Source organism: Euprymna scolopes, chromosome 19 (assembly GCF_053919585.1).
Source record: "Euprymna scolopes isolate OS-2025 chromosome 19, ASM5391958v1, whole genome shotgun sequence".
Classification (NCBI taxonomy): Eukaryota; Metazoa; Mollusca; class Cephalopoda; order Sepiida; family Sepiolidae; genus Euprymna; species Euprymna scolopes.
Genome location: NC_136500.1, coordinates 101,617,681 through 101,629,960, shown reverse-complemented (window position 1 = coordinate 101,629,960; position 12,280 = coordinate 101,617,681). Strand labels below are relative to the sequence as shown.

Sequence of the window (12,280 nt, the reverse complement as noted above, 5' to 3'; positions counted from 1 at the left end):
TCCATATATGGGCGAATGGTGGCCTTATAGAGGTACAGGATACTTTCAGGTGTCAGTAGTTTTCTAGCACGGTAGAGAGAGCCTACCTTTTTCGCAACGGCCCTGGCAATGTTTTCAATATAATTGTTCCGACTCATGTTTCCTGTGAATGCTAGGCCAAGCAGTTTGAAAGATGTACTCTCAGACAGGGAGTCACTGGCCATTGCTATTGGTGGCAGAGAAGGTTTCTTGTAATTATTGAAGGAAACCAGTTTAGTCTTGGCAGCATTGAATGTGACCATCCATTTATGTCCCCATTCTACTACAGATTGGCGGTCTTCCTCTAGTGTTTTTGCCATTTCTTTAGATATGTGTTCATTTGTTTCCTGTCATGCCTGTTATAGAGTGTATATAATTGTAGGAATTAGTAACATATCCAAGAATTATAAAAAATTATGAAATGTGAGTTATTTGATTGGTGTGTTTGTAATGAATAACCAGCCACACAATATCTCAAAGTGATGATTTTTGTAAGAGGGAAGGGATTATTTGGGGTAAATCAAGAAAAATGATTGCCGAAATTAGTAACATATCCAAGAATTATGAAAAACGGTGAAATGTGAGTTATTAGATTGCTGTATATGGAATGAAATAACCAGCCAGATAACGTCTCAAAGTTATTTCTTTTTGTAAGTGAAAGGGAATTTTGTGGGTTAAATCATGAAAAATGATTGTCGAAATTAATAACATATTCAAGAATTGTGAAAGTGATGAAATAAAAGTTTATTTGATTTGTGTGTTATAATGAAACAAACAGCCCATATAAAGTCTCAAATTTATTATTTTAGAAAGAGGGGGTGTATTATGTGGGTTAAATCATAAAAATGATTGTGGAAATTAGTAAAATATCTAAGAATTACGAAAAATTATGAAATTTGTGTTATTTGATTGGTGTGTTCGTAATGAAATAGACAGCCCAGATTATGTATCAAAGTTATTATCTTAGTAAGAGATGTGCGATTATGTTGGTTAAATCATTAAAATGATTGTCGAAATTAGTAACATATCCAAGAATTATGAAAAATGATTACATGTGAAATGTATCAAAGTTATTATTTTAGTAAGAGTGGGAAGATATGTGGGTTTAATTATGAAAAATGATTGTGGAAATTTGTAACATATCCAAGAATTATAGGATTCAACGACATACGTCCACATATATACTTACAGATTACCTGGAATCCTCTGGGATTGAATGAGATACATGCAAATATATGCAAGCAGAATACATGGGCGCCTGGGATCCAATGAGATAGATGCAAATATATATTAGCAGAATATCTGGCATTGCCGTGGATTGAATTAGATTGATTGAAATATATACTAATAGAATACCTTGCGTCGCCCAGGATTTTATTGGATTGATTGAGATATATACTAGCAGAACATCTGGCGTTGCCCGGGATCGAATGAAATAGGTTAGAATATATATTAGCAAAAAATACCTGGCGTTGCTTGGGACTGGATGAGATAGGTGGAAATATATATTAGCAGACTACCCTGCATCGCCCCATATTGAATGAGATTGGTGGAAATATATAGGATTTAATAATGCAGGTGCAGATAAATACTAACAGAATACCTGGCATCACCTGGGATTAAATGATATAGGTACAAATACAGAATAGACGAATACTTGGCGTCGCCCGGGATTGTATTAGATAGCTGCACTTTTACAAAAGCAGAATATCCGGCATTACTCAAACTTGCATGAGATACGTGAGATAATTTATTTGCAATATCCCCGGCATCGCCCGGGATTGAAGGAGATTGACGGAAATATATATTAGCAAAATTCCTGTCATTGCTCGGGATTGAATGAGATAGGGGAAAATATATATTAGCAGAATAATCAGCGTCGCCCTGGATTAAATGAAGGTGGTGAAATATAAAGTTTGTACCGGAAATGGCTTAAACAATTTTCAGTCTCAAAATTACTTAATTTGTGAATTCGATTCCAGATATGGCTTAAACAGTTAATGATCTCACAATTAGATTAATATATATATATTGTTGGTTTTCTATGAAAGTTTCCTAGGCCAGTTTCTATAGGGGGTGATCTATATTTGTTAAAATGTTTTATGTACTCATCCGGGAATGATGTGATGGTTGTAGTAGTGGGTAGAAAAAAGCATGATTATGTTAATTTTAAACGTGCTCTTGAGTTTTCTTTTGGGGGTTAAGTTGGAGAAAGTAATGTTTGTTTTGGAATAAAAAAAGTTTGTGAAATTGTTTAATATCTCTATTTAAATTACCTATCTTAGTGTAGGTAAAATTATTTAAATATGTGTTGTATATTCACCGTCCTTACAAAGGTGAAATTATTTCATATACATACTGTAAATTATCTACCCTAGGTAAGATACAATTATATCATACGTCTAATACCCATCCTAGCTAGGTAAAATATTCTTTTGCTCGAAATAGCAAATGATACATAGACATTAAAAATTTCTCACTCCTAAGAATTACAAATATATTCAAAATCAAATTCAATTTTCTCATTGTTTATACGGTCCCGAGCTACTTTCTAAAAATTGTTTTAGTTTTCTTAAAATTATGGTAGCCTTGGTGGTAAGAGAAATTAACATGTTCTACAATACCTGCCGATAGTATGTGAAATTGTTTCATGTATGTATTTAATTACCCGTCCGAGGGTAGGTAAAATTATTTTAAATATGTGTTGTATATTACCCATCGCCGCAAAGGAAACATTATTTCATATATATGGTATAAATTACTTATCCTAGATAAGGTACAATTATTTGATACATGTAATACCCGTCCTAGGGTAGGTAAAATATTCATTTGCTCGAAAAAGCTAATGATACAAAGACATTAAAAACATCCGAAGAATAACAAATATGTTCAAATCAACTTCAATTTTCTCATTGTTTATATGGTCCCGAGCAACGCCGAGTAGCCCTGCTAGTATATAAATAAAAGGCAAAATGTGTGTGATCGTTTTATGTATGTTTCGCAAAGGCTTTTTTCGCCGACGCTCCCGGGGGTGAGGGTTACTATCACTTAGAACTGTTTACATGCCCCTTAGATAATAGTATCTAAGATTTGGGAATGCGGGTCACCTCTAGATTTATTTACGTCGATTTTTACAAAATTATTGCTATTTCAGCCCGTCTTGTGTTCATTCAGCTTTTTTGTGTAAAACCGAAACTAATTCAAAGCTAAGGCTCTGTTCCTGACATTCGCACCAGGAAACGGTCCAGAAGCAATCAGCTTTGATCAATGTGGGGCCAAACTCCTTATCACAGACAATTGCTATTCAATCGGGACAATGGGGAGCTGGTTTCCCCCTCCCCAACATCTTGGGCGGGAAAAAAAGTCAAAGTTGGATAAATAAACCAAAAAACTGCCCCACAGCAAAAGTTAACTGCACGACTTCTATTTGACCTCATTAATGAGGTCAAATAGAAGCAGCAGAGTTAACTTTTATTGCGGCCACGTGTCAATTCTGTTTTTAATAATTTAATAAATAAATTCAAACGTGTTTCCGTTAGTATTTCGCGGTGGCCCAATGGTTAACGTCGCACGTTTTTTTTTTCACACTTTAATTTCCAACTTTGCCTCAAGAGTTCGGGTTCGATCCTCATACTTACCTACCAAAACTTTTTTTTTTTAAATCCCCCCCCCCCCCGGAGTTGGGAGTACCCAAAACCGCACACACCTCCAAACACCCGGGCAACGCCGGGTACCCCCCGCTAGTCTAAATATAAATTAAACTAGATTTGATATTAAATGATTTGAAAAAGTTTGATACGCTTTAAAACAAAAAGAATAAGAAATTTGAACAAAGTTGTAAGAAGACATAAATGTGGTTCCGTTTGAAGAATTATTTTTACATATATATATATATATATATATATATATATAATGTTAATACTATTTAAATATTATTTTCATACATAACTTTCACTTTTGTGGAATCATAAGTGTAGAGATTATCATTTACACTTGAATTGTAGAACACGTGTCACAATTGTCACAATTAACTCCAATTTCAAGAATGTAAATCAATAGTGTAAATGCCTACAAACTAATTAATGGTTTTACAAATTTTAATAATTTTACTGCATTAGACTAAAACCATATGTGAAATTAGGGCAGGAACTCATTATGTTATGAAAACCTGTGTTTTAACAAATTTTGTTTATTTAAGTGCATTTTTTATTTAAAAAATACTCTAATTTAAAACAAATTTCCTCATTTAAAAAAAATGAGATATTATGAAAGTGCATAAAAACAATGAAATTTGTTTAAACAAACACGATTTTCACAGAATAATGAGTTTTTGGTCTAATTTCACTGATGGTTTGAGTATAATGCTGTAAAATCATTTGAGATGCCCCATGAGGAAATATATTTTCTCTTCCTGCTGAACAGTGTGCAAATGAAACCACTGAATGGTTCAAAACAGCAACTGAAGCAGATGTTCCCACACGGAAATTCTATAGCAAGCCCCATTCTCCCCAATGGTGTACTTCTACTTGTGCAGCTGTCATTGCTCAAAGGCAGCATGCGTACCACAGATTCAACCGACATAAGTCTAGTTCAAACAGACAGAAGGACATAGAAGCTAGAAGTAATTGAAATAGCAACAGCTAAGACAGAATACACTGACACCATCAGAAAATGCATTGAAGCGCAGAAATTAGGAACTCGTAATAATGGGCAGTCAACGATTCTCCCACTATCAAACAATCATGAGGTTGTTTGCATGACAACCGAGAAGGCTAACATGCTTGCCAGTCGGTTTGCCTCTAACTCCACATTGGACCCGGCACACCATTCCCTCTCTGAATTTCCTTTGCAGACAGACGCCATACTAGATGATTTGAAAATTATCCCTTCTCAGGTACAAGATATCATAAAAAACCTAGACACCTCAAAAGCATGTGGACCCAATCTCATCCTGGCTGTGCTATTAAAAAAATGCTCCACTTAGGTTGCTCCACTTCTCTCCAAACTTTACAACAAATGCCTCAACGAATCTTGCTTTCCTGACTGCTGGAAAACTGCTTCTGTGGTACCAGTTTTCAAGAATTCTGGTGAAAGATTAAATTATCACCCCATTAGCCGTCTCTTGCTTTTCGCCAAAATATTTGAGTCCTTCATTAATCAAGCTCTAGTCCATCACCTTACAGCTGCTAAACTCCTGACCGACAATATGGATTTAGGCAAGCCCGTTCCACAACAGATATCCTAACTGTAATCTCTAAAAATAATATACCGTTTACTGGACAAAACGGGAGGGTAGGGCGATAACCCTCGATATATCTAAGGCTTTTGACAGGGTATGGCACGATGGTCTTTTAAGGAAAATTAGATCATATGATATCACTGAAAGAATATATAATGTAATTAAATCCTTAAGAGAAAAATCCAGGTTGTCCTTGATGGTCGTACATCTAAACAATATGATATAAATGTGGGAGTACCTCAGGGGTCTATCCTTGGACCTTTATTATTCTTGATGTTCATAAATGACCTCCCTAATAAAATTATTTCTGAGATGGGTATATTTGCTGATGACACAACACTCTATAACAGGCATGAGGGAAAAACAAATCAACACATATTTAAGGAAATGGCAGAAACACTAGAAGATAACCTCTAATCTGTAGTGGACTGGGGACAAAAATGGATGGTCACATGCTGACTAAGCTTGTTTCTTTCAATAATTACAAGAAACCTTCTCTACCACCAATAGCAATGGCCAAGAACACATTACCCAAAACTCTTCAGCCTAATGTTCAAAGGGAACTTGAATTGGAATAGATACATTGAGAGTATTGCCAAGGCTGCTGTGAAGAAGGTGGGCTCTCTCTACCGCGCTAGAAAACTACTTTCGCCTGAAAGTATCCTGTACCTCTATAAGGCCACCATTCGCCCATGTACGGAGTACTGTTGTCACATTTGGGCTGGTGCATCTGCTACTTGTCTCTCACTTCTTGACAAGGTTCAAAAGAGAGTCGCCAATCTGATAGGTTCTGAACTGTCATCTAGGCTTCAGCCTCTGTCCTATCGACGAAATGTTGCATCCCTCGATGTGAACACCTCCGACAAACCTGACAAGCAGCTAAATCCCACCCCTTCACAGTAGATATCCGTAGGTGTAAGAAAGCCTTCTACTCCAATAATTCCTTCCCCAGAACTGCTAAACTTTTGAACTCACTTCCGGGATTCTGCTTTCCCAACTGTACTGACATGCAGAAGTTCAAGTGTAATGTGAACAGACATCTTGCTACTCATCTCCCTTCATAATACCCCTGCAACTTAAGTCTCCGATAGTATAGTAGCCTCCTACTTCAAAGTGGCACGGTGCCTTGTTTGGGGTGAAAATTTGAATAAAAAAATATATTTTTGGCACAAATTTCAAAGTAAAAGCAGCTATTCTGCACACTTTGAATAAAGTCGATTTTGGGCATTATACTTGCATTGTTAGAAATAATAACAAGTGGAATATTGTCAGTCACACCAACATTTCTTATAATATCAATTTTCCTTCTGAAATGTCCAACATTATTGGCATTTTTTTTTTTTAATATGAAGAAAATAAAAATTTGACAAACAGGTCATATATCCAATCTAAAAAAAAAAAAAAATTAGTGGTGGCTTTCTCCTTTAAAATTCAACCATCACCTCGGTTGTAACTGCATCCCTGCAGGCAACAATGGCACAGTTATGAATCATAACTCAATTGGAAAAAAAATTTCTGCTTTATCATATAAATGTGCAATAAAATGTTTAATCAGAAAATTATTTTACTGAAAACTATTGATCAATATTACACTTTAAACAGGAAGATACTAGAGTTAAAAAAAAAACAAAATATTTTATTTACACTCAAACAATTCAAAAGTTTGCTCAAAACTGATTCTTCAATTGTAATGTCAAAATACTGAGCACTTGAAAAAAGTCACTAGAACTTTTCCTACTGCAATGAAATATTTGTGTGTTCAAATAGATTTATATTTGAAAATTACAATCCTCAGCGAATTATGAATTTCAATACAAAAAAAATTTTTTTTAAATGTAAATAGGAATTTAATTAGAAACTGAGCAGAAATATTTAAACATTGATTTTGTATTTTTTACTTTTTATATATTCGATTATTATCCGCTGGAAAAAAAATATATTGGGGGTGTGTACTGCTCGCATACATGAAGCAAAAATATATTTCACATTTTTTTTTTTTTTTTTTTTTTAAAATATTTTTTTAAAGCAAAATACTGCTTAATTCACCGTTAAAAACTAAGATAGAAATGCACATGTTACATATTTGTTTTTCAACTATATTTTTAAAATTTGACCAAAAATAATGCCGGATTGCTTTAAAATTATATATTCTGATAACTGAAGCCCCAACTAAATATGTAAGAACGCTTTCTTATATTCATATTTTCATTTTTTTGAATTTTTAATTCGCTCTGGAATAAAAAAAAACAAAAAAATGTTTGCTTACAGTAAAGTAATTAATATCAGCGATAGTAGCTGCTGCTTCTACAGATTGTTTTTAGATACTTTTTAATAATAGAACGATTTTTTCCAGGTATCATGATTTTAAATAGCTCGGTACCGCAAGATAAAGCTGGTTACATTTTTATTTTTAACGGATAAATGTAGTAAAAAGATTGATTTATTTAACAGTGGGTGTCTGAAGAAATTTTTTTTCAAAATTTTCCAAACTTGTCATGTTGAAGTCTTTTTTTAACACAACAAAAAAATGAGCTGTCAAAAGAATTTCGGACAACCAAATCTATTAAAAGTAATATCTCTTCTAGTTAATTACTTAATTTCATGACGAAATTCTTAAGATAATCACGGTACAACCATTCACAAATCAGTGTGTATGTGGGGGGGGGGGGATTACAAAATCTTACCGAAAACGCTTTGATAACATTTTTAGCACTTTATTTGCTTAAAACTCTTAAATATATAATATACATTATTATTTATTAATTAATTTAAAAGTATATTCATTTTCAAACAAAATGGTGGTATATTGAGGACTTAAGTTGCTTTGGTTTTTAAAATATGGCGATTTTAACAGAACCTCCTTGAAATCTGTAATTATCCAAAGCATTTTATCATCAGTGTGTATTGCTATATTGTGCACACTTTTATCAAAGTTTATTTTGGGCATTATACTTGTATTGTTAGGAATAATAATGAGTGGAATATTATCAGTGTCACTAATATTTCCCATAATTTCAATTTTCATTCCAAAATGTTCAACAATATTGACTTTTCTTTTGAAAAATATAAAAGAAACAAATAATGAAAAAAAAATCCGGCCATATATCCAATAGAAATAGTAAAAACATTAGTGCTGGCCTTCTCCCTTAAAATTCAACCACTACCTCAGCATGGTATGGGGGTTGTAACTGCATCCCCGCAGGCGAACGATGGCACTCTTATGAATCATTTAAACTCAGAAATGTTTAATATTTTTTGTAAATATTTCATTATGTGATACTTTTCATGTGATCCTTAGCACGTTTTATTAATAAATATAATGCTATTATTTCTGTTGCTGTTAATGTTGTTGATAAATATAATTTTAAAAAGTTAGGTATTTTCTTGAAAAAGATTTCTGCCTCAACAGAAAAATGTTCAACAAAATGTTTAACCGGAAAATTATTTTACCGAAAACTATTAACATTAAACTATAAAAAGGAAGATACTAGGATTTAAACAAAATACACCCTGTGCCAGAATTATATGCAAATCGATATTTTTGTTCTAACTCCAATAGTTTTCAATGAAAATTCGTGAAACTTTGCACGTTATACGGCAACACTAACGCATGCGCAGATTTAAAAAATTTTCTCCTGATGTTTTATATTTATTTTATTTCTTCTGTCAAAAAATTATAATCAATATAATAATCGATTTTATAATGAGAAAATTTATAAATATTTAAAATCTTAAAAAGTGCAACAAGATGCTAATTACATTTTTATTAGTGTATAAGGTACATCTGATTGAGTGTAAATAAAATATCATTTTGTTTAAATTCTAGTATCTTCCTTTTTAAAGTTTAATATTAATAGTTTTCGGTAAAATAATTTTCCGGTTAAACATTTTGTTGAACATTTTTCTGTTAAGGCAGAAATATTTCAAGAAAATGAGTATTCTTCGTCAAATTAACTATCAAAAAGTTGATTCATTTTGTGATCTTTTTATAAAAATAGTGGCTTCTTTGTGAGAAATACTATTTTCCTTAAATACTTAAGATAGTTTAAATGCTTAAAATAGTTCAAATTCTTTCAAAACTTAATTCTGTTCAGAAATTACTTTTCTACATTTTTTTTTTTTTTGAGCACCTAAAAAAACTTGTCAGAAAACAGAAAAAAACTATTTACAATTTAGTTTTGCATTATATATTTAGCAAAAAATAATCTTATCTTAGAAAGATCATTCTAACCAAATTTTTATTTTAAAAAAAAAAAAAAAAAAATTATAATTACTCTATTCTATATTATTTCCCTAAATCCAAGTGTCCCCTGTCCCGAATAAAACTTCCTTAAAACTCTGCCATAGGTCCAAATGCCAAACTTCACTCTCCGAAAAATACTTCCCTTAACTATAGTACTTAACTAGTCAGAGTGGCAAGTATTGCCTCAACAAAAACCTCTTAAAACCACACATCTGCCCAATAAAACGATACACAGAATTTATCTTCTATAAATTGGAGAAAAAAAATGGTTAGCTGCTCAAAAATTCAAGAATGACCTGGAAATGAAATAATATTTTACATTAATTTATATGCAAAATTCTTTAACTTTAAAAATAATTGTTTTTGTTTTTATCTTCTTTGAACCAAGTTTTTCGGGGTCACATGTATGGAGAAGGCTGATTTGTAAAAGTGTGTTAAATTTACAATACCATAATAATAATACATAGTGACTCCAAATTTACACTTTAAAGTAAATAATATAGATTAAAATTATGTATTTTTACATTTATTTTACTGAATGAACTTATTGAGCAATTATGAAAATGAAAAAAAAAAACTTAGCAAAGACTAAAACTTTTTCATATGTAAAAGTGATTTGATGCTCAAAATGTATTCCTTAATATTCTCAAAACCGGACAATAATTAGGAAAGTTTTATAGAAATCTTGAAATACAAATAAAATTACGTAGAATCTATAATCTATGCAAAATATTTAAGAAATCTTGCAAAGTATTGATTTTAAGAGTCCTTGTATTAGATTTGTTTCTTTTACATAAAATTCAATTCAATGGATTTTAAAAAAATTTCTTTTCAAATTATTAAAATATCTGAATCTATATGTGCAACAAACTTTTTTCACTACAGACTTGGAAGAACTTCCTTTCGTCAACTAAAGAACAAACGTGATTATCACCAGCATCGTCAAAGTGCATCTTGGCTTTATCTCTCTAGGATTGCGTCTATGAAAGAATTTGCCTACATGAAAGTAAGTAATTTATTTAATACTTTAAAGTTAACTAAAAGTGTTGAGTTCACCATTGACATACAATGAAAGTCATGGATATAAGGTTACTTGCTATCAAATGATGATGGGTTTTATGCATTTTACTTGTTGGCCTACATAAATTTGCATATGTGATGCCATGCACAAAGGCTTATTTACTTTTTACTTAACTCAAAAGCACCAAACGTTTCCAAAATAGACGTCCATTGTGCGACATGTTTTTAAAAGGCTAAATTGAGTGAATCTTTTTTTTTATTATTATCATACCTAATTTTGAACAGCAATAGTTTTAAAGATTTTAAAATTAAATTGGATGAATTCTGAAAAATAAAAAACAAAGGAATTACATTAAGTTTTTGTTCAAAACAATGGCTGAAATATTTCCTAGGCTTTCATCTGTTAATAGTAGCAATACTATACCATTTTTTTCTTGACATCAAATATAACTTTCATTATTGAAAAGAGCATAAAAACAAAGAAATATTATCTTTAATTTTTTAAAATAAATATTATCTTTAGTTTTTTTTAAAATTAGCTCATTAGAACCATTCAAAGTATCAAAAAATGTGTGATTCACTGGCCATTTTGTCTATAAGTTATTAAAATGCATATAAGCTTGTGACTGAAAATGGTAGGAAATTTGCACAATTTACGGACTAATCCATCTTTAAAAAGCTGTATCTTTAGATCTTTTTTAGATATTGTGATGAAATTTTGAACATATTATCATAATACCATGAAGCTTCAGTTGGCTTTATTTATGACCATCTCAGTTAGTAACTTATGGAATAATCAGTATACTAATTAACATATTTAAGTTTTGTTTTAACAACTTTAAGTAGAAACATCATAAAAACAGCTAAGAAAAGTAGTAGGTAAAGGCTTTATCATCATAGAAAATATTATTCTGTTGAATAATACCATTTGTTATCATATCATGAAAAATCTAAAATGGCGACTGGAAATCCAAGATGGCCACTATTGACACAATCCAAAGAAATTATTAAAAAATAGGGCTTGTAACATATCAAATTAAAGGAAATTTTGTACAGATTAAAATTATATTTTCAAGTACATTAAACTAATTAGCATACTTAAGTTTCATAATAGCAGCTTAAATTGCTGACATTTATTGAGGGTTTTTTGAGTCATTTTTGAGACTTCAAAGATTTCAAGAGATGTTGTGGCTATTTGTTTTTGTTCTCTCGACACTACTTGTTTTTCGAACAGAATAAACATTTACCACATCAAATACTTATCAAAGTAGGTAGAAGAGTAAATTTGCCTTTGGTAACATTTATTTGTTTATATTTTTGTTTTTTGACCACTTTTTCAGTCCTCTGTGGATTTTAAAATAAACCAAATAAAAGTTATTAGCAAGATAAGTTGTTCTTTTACTTAATTGGATAAATAGTTTGTGTTTTAACTCGTTAAAAGCATTTTGTACTTAAATAAATAAATAAATAAATAAATAAATAAAGGTATGGAGTTTGAATTAAACAAAAACAATTTTTTAACAAAAAAGTAGCAATACACATGAAAAAATTGAAATAACTTAAAATATTTCAATATTCATATAAATAGAAAGAGCTTGATGAGCTAAGAAAGAATGTTTTTAAATTTGTAAAATCCAATTAAAATTAAGAAAGTTATGACTATTTTTGTGCCTCACACGTTTGGATATTGTTTCCTCGTTAAGACCATTTGCGTTTAGTCTCATTTTATACTACTTTTTCAGTAAAAATGCTATATATTT

General features: G+C 31.2%; 1 protein-coding gene across 1 annotated transcript in view; it reads left to right on the top strand.

Moving 5' to 3' along the window:
• LOC145239860 (serine/threonine-protein kinase RIO2-like) overlaps positions 1 to 12,280 on the top strand; it is a 246,651-nt gene that overhangs the window by 102,531 nt on the left and 131,840 nt on the right. Inside the window, exon 4 of the mRNA XM_080103421.1 lies at positions 10,386 to 10,506. Coding sequence (XP_079959547.1) covers positions 10,386 to 10,506 — 121 coding nt within the window. The remainder of the gene's footprint in view (positions 1 to 10,385; positions 10,507 to 12,280) is intronic.